We start from the raw sequence: 12266 nt of genomic DNA, 5'->3' as shown, positions 1-12266 counted from the left end.
TTACCCAATGCTATCTCAAGTCAGTGAATGAAAGGCTCAAGTCTACAGAGTAGTTAAAATAAACACTCTCAGGAAGAAAGCAGAAACAGAGAGAAGAGAAAAAGTAAAAAGAAATCCCTCCTTATATATATACACACACACACACAGATACAAATAGACACAATCCACAGAAATAGATCTGAGCTGAAATTGCGCAACTTAACTTGAGGCCAAAGTGATTTACCGCAACAGAGCTAAGTCACTGTGGATCTGCATCTGTCATTGAAAGGCAATGTACTACACATGGTTCAGGATTCGAAGTACGATTAAAAAATACACCCACACACAAGGGTCCACGTTGAAGTGACAAATCGGACGAAAGTGGTAGTGTCCAACCCTCACAGACTCAAACCGGATCACGAGCTAAACAGAAATGGAATTTTGCAAAAACTTTCTCACGGTCTCACAGTCCGAATATGACAATGATGCACGTTTAATCCCTAACCCTGGATTAACCAGACACAGTTTCAAATGCTTCTCTTTTTGAAAAAAAAATTGTTTGTAAATTTAGCCGTTTGTTTTTACAAATCAGAAAGAGAAAATTGCAGGAAGGGAGGGAGGAAAAAGTGCAGCTCCGATTTGAGCTCTGTACACACACACAAAAAAATACACAAACTGAAATAAACTTTTGAGCGTCCGTCATTTTCGGATGAGGGTCATGTTTAGATTTTTTTTCAGACATACTAATCAAGGCTGTCTAATTCCGGACATCAAAAAAAAATCACATGAGATCAGGTCAGCAGAACACCGAATAAAGTGTTTGTTTTATTTCTGGACACAGAGTGAGAGGGAGAGAGAGGCAGAAAATCCACTCTCCAGCTAATGAAGGAAAATCGGCTGTTTGCAATTTCTCGGGAAACTTTCATGACAGGTCGTTGAAAAGTAATGGGGAAGGAGTGACACACGCAAAATTAAAAAAAAACACAAAACCTTAAAGTGGTCAGACATTAGCAGTAAAAGCCAACCAGCCAGAGGGAAAAATAAAGTCAGCCGGGCTCTCTGTTATATTAACACACACACACACATAACGCTGCACCGGGGTGTCTTCATTGAACAGAAGGAGACTGGGAGCCACAGACCTTTGTGCATACCGGTGAAACGATCCTTCAGCACAGTCAATTCATAGATCTTCCCAAATTCCTCGAACAGCGGCTTTAGGTCTTTCTCCTCCAGATTGCGGGGGATCTGGCCGATGAATAGCTTGATGGCGTCGTGGTCTTTCATTGGGATGGTGTTCTGACTGCTGTGGTTCAAGCCGTTCATCCGACTGCTGCCGCTGTTGCTGTTGTCTAGCTGCACTCCGTTGGTTACAGTGGCCATGTTCAAGCGCTCTCTCTCTCTCTCTTTCTCTCTCTCTCTCTCTGATCGCTCACGTCAGCCTCTAACTAGGAGACTCTGCAAGTCCTGACGTCAGGATTGCATGGTTGGTGCCGAAACAAATGTGGCTGGATTCACACACGGTCAGGAGCCTTAAAGGTACAGGAGCCCTCTGTCCGGCTCACCCGCTAAACACACACACACACACACACACAGGGACAGACCCACCCCAACACAATCCAATCAGAACAAGAGGGTATGTGGGATTACAGTATACACACACACACACACACAGAGATACCCCACTCCCATTCACAATTAAGTGTGTGCAAGAGGGTGTGTGGGATCACAGTATATACACACACACAGATACCCCACTCCCATTCACAATTAAGTGTGTGCAAGAGGGTGTGTGGGATCACAGTATATACACACACAGAGATACCCCACTCCCATTCACAATTAAGTGTGTGCAAGAGGGTGTGTGGGATCACAGTATATACACACACAGAGATACCCCACTCCCATTCACAATTAAGTGTGTGCAAGAGGGTGTGTGGGATTACAGTATATACACACACACATATACCCCACTCCCATTCACAATTAAGTGTGCAAGAGGGTATGTGGGATTACAGTATATACACACACACAGATACCCTAATTAAGTGTGTGCAAGAGGGTGGGATTACAGGACACAGACAGACGGATATCCCACTCTCCCAATACAATGCAGTGTGGGCAACAGGGGGTATGAAGACTAAAGTAGACACACACAAACATACACACACAGACCCAACCCAACACAATCCAATGTGAACAAAAGGGTGTGTGGGATTACAGTACACACACACACATCCTACTTCCATTCACAATCCTGTGTGTACAAGAGAGGGTGTGGGATTATACATTAAGCCCAGGTAGGGGAGATCAAAACTAGAGGGAATAGGTTTAAGGTGAGAGGGGAAAGATTTCAAAGGGACCTAAGGGGCAACCTTTTAATGCAGAGGGTGGTGACTGTATGGAATGAAATGTCAGAGGAAGTGGTGGAGGTTGGTACAATTACAGTATTTAAATGCATTTGGATGGGTATGTGAATAGGAAGAGTTTGAAGAGATATGGGTCAAGTGCTGGCAAATGGGGCTAGATTAATTTAAGATATCTGGTCGGCCTGGATGAGTTGGGCTGAAGGGTCTGTTTCTGTGCAGAAAATCTTTATGACACACACACACGCACGCACACACACACGCAGAGGCACAGGACAAGCTTCCTCTTTAACCCATGCCTTGCTGAATCACTGCATCTCATAAAAACTCTTGGATTCGTTCCTGAGAGTGCAGTGAAAGATGCAATGGTATAGATCATTGTGCTTTGTTTGCCAGACAAAATGAAGCATTCCATTTTCCAATTTATTCCCTGTCAGTTTAATTGTCGCTCCTTATCAGTGTGAAGTCATGGGGTACCTGACCAGCTGATGTCTGGAGTTGGTTGCAAGTTACTGTCATTTGTAGTACCCAACCTTGCACTTAGGTATCTCACTGTCTCATCCAGACTGAAACTTCATGCTAAATCACCCTCCTGGAAGGAAAAAATACATGCGTGTGAAAGAAAATGAAAAACTGAAAGAGAGAGAGAGAGAGAGACAAACAGAGTGACAAAGTGACATTGCAATAGGCAGAGTGAGAGAATGATAGACAAAGAGAGAGAGAGAGAGATAGAGAGAGAGAGAGAGCATAAGTGACAGGGAAAGGCAGTGAGAGAGTGAAGCAGAGAATGGATGGAGAAACAGAGTTGAACCAGAGAGTGAGAAAGACAGAGGCAGTAGAGAAAGAGTGAATGACAGATGCAAAGAGAACTAAATCACATCCCAGAATTTATGTACAATATCCTTACCTTCTTAGATAGGGGTCAAGAATTTGAATATCATCCATACCAAACTAACCCTGATGATTCCAGTGCCACAATTTACAAAATAAATGGCACAAATTCTTAGTGAAGTACAGAGTGTGTGTATTCCATTACAATACCAACACTGCTTATGAATGAGACCATACTGAGAATTGAATAATATAAGTCTTTTGAGTGTAGATGTTTGTGAAAAGGAGAGAATGGGCAATAACTTGAGGATAATGAACACATGTACCCAAGGTAATAGCCAATGGGATTCTTCTCATTTCCGGACAATAACCACTTGCAAATTAAATAATTTCCTCTGAATTCAGGAATTTCACATTAAACATGATTGAAATATATCCACAATATTCTATTGTGTATTCAGAAGAAAAGATTGCAGTGAATTTATTTAAAATTTGGCACAAATTGAATAGCCTTCTTCTGTGGTGTAAGTTTGTATAATACCTGCACATTTTCAACCTGGTAGAGTTTACAGCTTTGATCATCAGATTACTGTCACAGAGGATGAAGGTTAGCAAGAAGCTGCATTGCTTTATGTCAATGGTTGCTATCTGAGAGGTTTCTATCTGCCTTTGGAAGGGGGTTTTAAACAGTTGTACTGGCAATGAAAGCACTGGTATCATTACTGACAAACTGCTCCTTAAACCACACGCAGACTCCTTTAAAAATAATATTGCCAATGGATTAAAAGGAAGAAACAGTCTCAATGATATGTCCACCAGGTACAAAGCTCGTTAAAATATCATGAACAAGTACAGAAAATAATCAAAAAGGTTAGTGGAATGTTGTTCCTTATCTCTCTCTCTCTCTCTCTCTCTCACTCTCTCTATAATATATATACGTACTCACATAGAAGTCATGGGTTTCAACTCTATGAACCATTGGTTTGATCCATACTTGAGTGTTGTTAGCAATCTGCATACCACACTGTAGGAAGAATGTACTTTGTCATAGAGCCAAAGAGTTGTTCAGCACTGAAATGGATCCTTCAGTCTAACTTGTCCAGGCTAACCAGATATCTTAAATTAATCCAGTCCCATTTGCCAGCATTTGGCCAATTTCCCTCTAAACTCTTCATATTAGAAACCCATTCAGATGCTTTTACTTTGAGGAGTGTGGTATAAATTTACCAGAATGGTAGTTGGACTCCTGGAGTTAAATAATGAGGAGAGGTTACGCAAATTAGGATTACATTGCTCCAAATTTGGAAGATGAGAGATGACTGAATCAATTTTTTTCAAGTTATTCAGGGGAACAGGTAGTTCAGATGAATGTAAACTACTTCTGCTAGGTAGGGCATCCAGGAGAAGGAGGAATGGGTGAAAAAGTTAGAGCGAGATCTTTCGAGACTGAAGTTTGGAAATACTTCTCTACGCAAACAAATGGTGGAAATGTTAAAACCGATAGAACTATGGATGCTGTAAATCAGAAACAAAAACAGAAGTTGCTGGAAAAGTTCAGCAGGTCTGGCAGCACCTGTGAAGAGAAATCAGAGTTAACATTTCAGGTCCAGTGACCCTTCCTCAGAACAGGGACCCTTCCTTTCCTCAGGTGAAAATGTTTAGCTCTCTTCCATAAACAATAACTAATATGAAGCCAGCTGTGAACTTTGCTCTGGAAATCATCAGTCAAAGTCGTTAGGAGGTTATGGGGTATATATGGTTCACAGATCATCCATCATCTCATTAAATGGCAGAATCAGCTAGTGAAACAAAATGACTCTGTGCTGTACCTTATCCTGAAATTTCACCGTTTCATCGAGAGTCATCGGTTTGATAGAAAAAACATTTAGCATTGGAAAAAAGAGAGATATGTTGCAAAGCCTTTCACTTGGGAACTCATCAGTATAAATGCAAGAATGCCAAATTTCAAACAGGCACAACAATTTATACTACCAGAGAAGACCGATAGGATAGCAGGCTCAGTCTGCTTAGCTGACGTATTGCCTTGGATGGGAATCTTAGACTCTTTAAGCCTCTGGGCAATACAAAAAAAAGTGTACAATATTAATATATTTCTTTAATTACAAAGAATGGGTCCGTGAGTATAAATGTCTATCACTTTTGTTGCATAACTGGACATTGTACAAGCTGAAGTGATTATCTGAAATTATTTATTCAAGTAACTCACCCAGGATTGTTGAGCTAGTGCTTAATTATGGGATTGCCACCAACTCAGTACAGCAGCGCTTCACAGGAGGTTCCACAGCACTGAGGATGTCACCGAGAAAGGGGACGAACCGTCATACAATCCAAATTCCCAACTTGACGAACACGCCCACAACTGTGGCATCACATCTAAGAGGAGACATTGTATTTTGGGCTTGACAAACACAGGTCAGTTGAGTGCAGTAATGTAGTCAGTACTCTGCCTATGCTGAACAGTCAAAGGAACATGTGGTTTGATTCACTCAGCTAATCATTGGGATTTGCAGCTTATATATTTAGGCTTTGGGAACAGTTAACAATCGATAGACAGATTACCATATTATTATCTGAATACCTTTTTAAAAGAAAAATGCCAATCCTTCTAAGCGTTAAAGGACATAAATATCTTTGATCAACCTGTTTAGAGATATTAATGCACACCTCTGGAGCAGGTGGGATTTGAACCGAAGCCTCCTGGCTCAGGAGAAGGGACATGATTCCTTGCCTCAGTGTCATTCCTGGTACCTTCATGGCCAGCAGAATGATACAACAACAACAATGCTCTCATACACTCTATATAAATGTCCCCATTCAACACTGTTCTATTCCCTCAAAATCTACATGTCTCACCTTGTACCTAGTCATATCTGTCTCCCCAACTTTGTTTCCACTTTCTCTTGGTATCTATTATTGCACAGGTAAAACACAACAGTTGTACATTCCCTCAGAGTCCCTGCTGCTGCCAACATTGAGATTGGAGAGAGTTTCAGATGGACCAGGAACTGCACCATTCTCTTGTTGTCACTTTGCCTGACCAAAGCCACCAGGAGGCACACTTGAGTAATTCAGAGGGCATTCCCTCCTATCATATATATATATATATATATATATATGCATCCACATATCAATACCAAAAAAACATTTTTTTCATTGCTGAGGAAATTCACTCTTTCGGAAGAATCTTCCCCAACTCACTCAGCATATTGAGAAACTAAATTGCAGAATACATTTTGCATTGTGCTCAGCAGTGGCAGGGGATGGATCAGCTGGATGAGGAACCCTGCAGTTACCAAGTGTGTAGCCAAGTTTTTAATTGCTGGTGTTGAAAATTGAATACAGGTGAATATTTGAAAGTAGGTTTATGGTTTGGGATGTCGAGCTCCAAACGTCAAAAGAATTCTGTTTTTCATGGCACACCAGACTTTCATAGACTTGCTGCATTGAGCTTCTGATAGTGTTATGTATCGTTAAACATAACGAGGGGAGGACCCTTTTAAGAGAAGGATTCAGCAATTCTCTGATCCATAATGGCACAGTGGAGTGGTGGCACGGTGGCACAGTGGAGTGGGCAGCACGGTGACTCTGTGATTAGCGCTGCTGCCTCACAGCGCCAGAGACCTGGATTCAATTCCCACCTCAGGCGACTCACTGTGTGGAGTTTGCACATTCTCCCCGTGTCTGCACGGGTTTCCTCCGGGTGCTCCGGTTTCCTCCCACAGTCCAAAAATGTGTAGGTTAGGTGAATTGGCCATGCTAAATTGTCTGCAGTGTTAGGTGAAGGGGTAAATGTAGGGGAATGGGTCGGTGTGGACTTGTTGGGCCGAAGGGCCTGTTTCCACACTGGAAGTAATCTAATCTAATCTAATTTAGTCTACAAAAAACCCCTACAAGTGTGGAAGCAGGTCATTCAGCCCATCGAGTCCACACTGACCCCCCCCCCAAACAGCATCCCACCCAGACTCACCCCATCCCTGTAACCCTGCATTTACCATGGCTAATCTACCTAACCTATACATCCACGGAAATTATGGGCAATTTAGCATGGCCAATCCACCTAAACTGCACATCTCTGTGCAAATCAGAGAGGAAACCAGAGCACGTGGAGGAAACGCTTGCAGACACAGACTGGATGTGCAAACTCACGACAGATAGTTGCCCGAGGTTGGAATGGAACACAGGTCACACTTGAAACCAGGTCCCTGGCACTGAGAGGCAACAGTGCTAACCACTGAGCCATTGTCCTGCCCCAATATGAGGCACATATGTCAGAAATAAGCCAGACATAATCTTCAGCCTGATAAACCAGTCAGCCTTTATAGCAAAAGGGGCATCATTCCTCTTCGACAATATTGGTGTGTGAAGATGGTAGGGTAATGGTGGTGGTAATGTCACCGCACTGGTAGTCCGGATGGACAGACTAATATTCTGGGGAGTGAGGGGACACAGGTTTCAAATCCTGCCACAATAGACACTGAAATTTAACCGCAATTGATAAATTTGAAGCCAGTCTCAATAGTGGCGACCATGACAACTATTGATTATTGTAAAATAAAACTATCAGGTGCACGAGTATTCTTGAGGGCAGGAGGCCTGCTGTCTTTAACCAGTCTGGCCGACATAATGTGATCGGCTCTTAACTATCCCTTCAGACCAAATTAGGTACAATAAACACCAGCCCTGCCAGTGATCCTATGTCAAGAACTGCAGCACTCATCCTTCATGTACACTATTATGTGCACACACATCGAGTCATCGAGACACAGATACAGACCCTTCGGCCCAACCTGTCAATGCTGAATATAATCCCAATCTCATGCAAAAATAAATAGAAATAATATAAAATAAAATCAATGTGTGAAGCAAGCAAAGTGATTAACAGAGAAGAAGTCAGAAGCAAAGTTGGGTCAGCTGGGTCCAACTCAATACAAGAGGTGGTCTTGGAACTGATTTTTAAAAAAGGCAGGCAGTGGAATGCAGAGATTGACAGAGAGAATGGAAAGATGTTGTGGCTGAAGCCATTGCCATTGATACACATCAAACCATACCAGTGCAGATGGCAACCATTTGGCCCATCACGCCTGTGCATAAAGGGAGGAGGAAATCAAAGTCAGGTTGGGGGAGGGTTGAAGACAAAGTGCTGTGGGACCATGAACGGATTTTACAGCAGGCCTCGCATGTTTTGCTGGCAAGGTTGTGGGCCGGGGTTGTGCAAGACCTATGACATTGTCAATTGCACACCTATCTTTTTCCAGGTGACAGGGTGAAATGGATTATCAACCTGGAACCCAAACTGAGAGAAGCTTTTCTCATTAAAGAAATTTAGTCAGTTTTTTGATACACTCATCGGACACAAGTGTTGCTGTCTGAGTCTGCATTTGTTGCCCTTATCTAGTCACCCCATCAGAAGGTGATGGTGAGTTGCCTTTCTGAACTGCTGCAGTCTATGTATTGGATATACACATAATGCCCTCAGGGAGGGAATTCTAAGTTTTTGACCCTGTGACAGTGAAGGATCGACGATATATTTCTAAGTCAGGATAGTGAATGGCTTGGAAGGGAACTTGCAGGTGGTGATGTTCCTGTGTATCTGCTGCCCTCGTCCTTCCAGATGGAAGTGGTCATGGGTTTGGAAGGTGCTGTCTGAGGATCTTTGGTGAATTTCTACAGTGCATCTTGTTGATAATACACTCTGCTACTCCTGAGTGTCAGTGGTGGAGGAAATGGATGCTTGTGAATGCAGTGCCAATTAAGTCGGCTGCTATTTTCTGGATGGTGTCAAGCTCATTGAGTGTTGTTGGAGCTGCACCCATCCAGGCACGTGGGGTGTATTCCATCACACTCCTGACTTGAGTCCCTGTGTAGATGGTGGACAGGCTTTGGGGAGTCAGGAGGTGAGTTACTCGTTGCAGTATTCCAAACCTCTGACCTGCTCTTGTAGTTGTTTATGCAGTGAGTCCAGTTGAGATTCTGGTCAATGGTAACCCCCAGGATGTCGATAGTGGGGGAATTCAGTTTTGGTAACAGCACAAGGTTAGCTTGACACTTATTGGTGATGGTCACTGCCTGGCATTTGTGTGGCACCAATGTTACTTGCCACTTGTCAGCCCAAGCCTGGATATTGTCCAGATTTTGTTGCACATGAATATGGAATGCTTCAGTATCTGAGGAGTTGTGAAATGTGCTGAATATTTTCTCACCTTACAATGGAGGGAAAGTCAATGATGAAGTAGCTGAAGATGTTTGGGCCTAGGACACTACTCGGAGGAACTCCTGCAGAGATGTTATGGAATTGAGATGACTGACATCCAACAACCACCACCATCTTCCTATGTGCCATGTATGACTCCCACTGGCAGAGACTTTGCCCCCTCAGATACCCATCAACTCCAGTTTTGCTAGGAGGGTTCCTTGATGCCATACTTGGGTAGAATGCAGCATTAATGTCAAGGGCTGTCACTCTCACCTCCTTTCTGGAATTCAGCTCTTTTGTCCATGTTTGAACCAAGGCTATAATGAGGTCAGGAGCTGAGTGACCCTGGCAGAACTCAAACTGAGCATCACTGAAAAGTTTATTGCTGAGAGGTGCTGCTTGATCACACCGTTGATGGCAACTTCCATCATTTTACTGATGATGAAAAGTCGGCTCTTGGGATGGTAATTGGTCAAGCTTGATTTGCCCTGTTTTTATATACAGGACATATCTGAGCAATTTTACACATTATTGGGTAGGTACCAGTGTTGTAACTGTACTGGAAGAGTCAGGCTAGGGGAGCAGCAACTTCTGGAAAACAAGTCTTCAGTGCTATTGCCAGAACGTTGTCAGGGCCCATAACCTTTGCATTTTCCAGCACCTCCAAGTGTTTCTTGATATCACATGTAATGAATTGGATTGGCTGAAGATTGGTATCAGTAATAGCTGGAGACCACTGGAGGAGGCTGAGATGGATCATCCACTCAGCACCTCTGGCTGAAGTTTGCTGCGAAAGCTTCAGCCTTATCTTTTGCCCTGATCTGCTGGGCTCTTCCATAATTGAGGATGGGGATAATTGTGCAGCCTCCTCCTGCAATGAGTTGTTTAATTACCATCACCATTCATGACTGGATGTGACTGGACTGCAGAGCTTAGATCTAACCCGTTGATTGTGGGGATTTCTCAGCTCTCTCTATCATTTGCTGCTTATGCTGTTGGTATGCAAGTAGTCCTGTTTGGTAGCTTCAGCAGATTCACATGTCATCTTTAGGTATGCCTGGTACTGCTCCTGGCATGCCCTCCTGCACTCTCCATTGAACTAGAATTGATTGCTAGGCTTGATGATAATGGTTGAGTGGGGGATATGCTGGGCTGTGAGATTGCAGATTGAGCTGGAGTACAGTTCTGCTGCTGTTGATGGCCCACAGCAGCACATTGATACCCAGTCTTGAGTCTATCCCATTTAACACTGTGATAGTGCCACACAACATGCTGGAGGGTATTCTCAATGTGAAGGCGGGACTTTGTCATCACAAGGACAGCACGGTGGTCACTCTCACCGATACTGTTATGGACAGATACACCTGCAGCCAGCAGATTGGTAAGGATGAGGTCATGTATGTTTTACCCTCTTGTTGGTTCCTTCACCAACTGCTGCAGACCCAGTCTAGCAGCTATGTCCTTTAGGACCCGACTAGCTCGATCAGCAGTGTTACTGCCAAGTCACTCTTGGTGGTGGACATTGAAATCCTCCATCCAGTGATTACATTTTGTACCCTTGCCAGCCTCATTGTTTCCTCCAAGTGTTGTTCAACATGGAGGCGTATTGATTCATCGGTCAAGGGAGGGTGGTGCGTGGTAATCAGCAGGAAGTTTCCTTGCCCATGTCGAAACTGAAGCTAAGCGACTTCATGGGGTCCAGAGTCAATGTTGAGGACTCCCAGGGCAACTCTCTCCCGACTGTATGTCACTGTTCCACCACCTCTGCTGGGTTTGTCCTGCCAGTGGGACAGGACATATCCAGGGATGGTGATGGCAGTGTCTGGGACAGTGTCAGGCACGATTCCATGAGTATGAATATGTCGGGCTGTTGCTTCACTCATCTGTGAGATGACTCTCCCAATTTTGGCACTAGCCCCCAGATGTTAGTGAGAAGGACTTTGCAGGGTTGATGGGGCTGTTTCTGCCATTGTCTCTTTCAGTGCCCAGGTCAATGGCAGCTGGTCTGATACACTTCATTTCTTTGTTGAGACTACATACTGAATGTGACAACTGAGTGGCTCATTGGGTCATTTCAGAAAGCAGTTGAGAGTCAACCACATTGTGTGGGTCTGGAATCACATGGAGGCCAGACCAGGCAGGGATGGCAGTTTCTTTCCCTGAAGGACATTAATGAACCAGATGGCTTTTTCCAACAATCGTCAATAGTTTCATGGTCATCGGTAGAATCTTAATTGCAGATTTTCCTTTGAAACTGATTTCAAATTTCACCAGCTGCCCTGAGGAGATTTGAACCTGTGTTTCCCAGAACATTAGCTGAGTTTCTGGATGAGTAGTCCCACAATAATACCACTAGGCCATTGCTTCCCCAGCTACAGACTGGACCCTACTATGAAAGACAGTTCCACGAGAAATTTCCAGACAAGTTTCTGGTATTCTATATCAAATGGATCTACCAGACATGTTATAGCAGAAACATACAGGATAAAACCCAGAGCTCACAATGCAATAGAACTTGTGCTGGATGGAGTTAAACAATGATCACAAGAGCTAATTTCACAGTAGAAAAAGTGCAGAGAACGCTCCAATAGAAGAGAAATAAGAGACTGTAGGGGAAAGAAAAGTTAATGAACAGCATTACTTAAGTGCAATGTCATGAACGGGATCATCATATCAGCAGAGTCAAAACATAGAAAATATGCACAGGAGTAGGTCGTTTGGCCCTTTGGGACTCATCCCCCATTCATTCTGATCACCCAACTCTAGTTATCGGAACTGGGCAAAGATCTTGAATGTAAAATTTTTTTTCATGATTGGATGGAGATGAAGGTCAGTGTTAACTAGAGGACACAAACTTGTAACAAGAACAAATAAAACTT

The 12266-nt window shown here is 43.4% G+C and overlaps 1 protein-coding gene across 10 annotated transcripts in view; it reads right to left on the bottom strand.

The window, feature by feature from the left end:
- Positions 1 to 1476, bottom strand: part of celf6 (CUGBP Elav-like family member 6) — an 867956-nt gene extending 866480 nt beyond the window's left edge. For 2 of the 10 annotated variants that reach the window (XR_006309810.2, XM_043680222.2), the window contains exon 1: positions 1119 to 1474. Coding sequence is in view for 9 of the 10 variants with exons in the window: in XM_043680222.2 (XP_043536157.1) it covers positions 1119 to 1359 (241 nt within the window). In the remaining variant the exon portion in view is untranslated. Of the gene's footprint in view, positions 1 to 1118 lie in introns of all 10 variants that reach the window. The other 8 variants (XM_043680226.2, XM_043680224.2, XM_043680229.2 and 5 more) reach the window with 7 other exon arrangements.
- Positions 1477 to 12266: the final 10790 nt, after the last annotated feature.

This window comes from Chiloscyllium plagiosum, unplaced genomic scaffold (genome assembly GCF_037043375.1).
Source record: "Chiloscyllium plagiosum isolate Xiang-an unplaced genomic scaffold, Cpla_swu_hap1 HiC_scaffold_42, whole genome shotgun sequence".
Classification (NCBI taxonomy): domain Eukaryota; kingdom Metazoa; phylum Chordata; class Chondrichthyes; order Orectolobiformes; family Hemiscylliidae; genus Chiloscyllium; species Chiloscyllium plagiosum.
The sequence above is the reverse complement of the archived record's forward strand: the minus strand, read 5'-3'. Positions and strand labels throughout refer to the sequence as shown.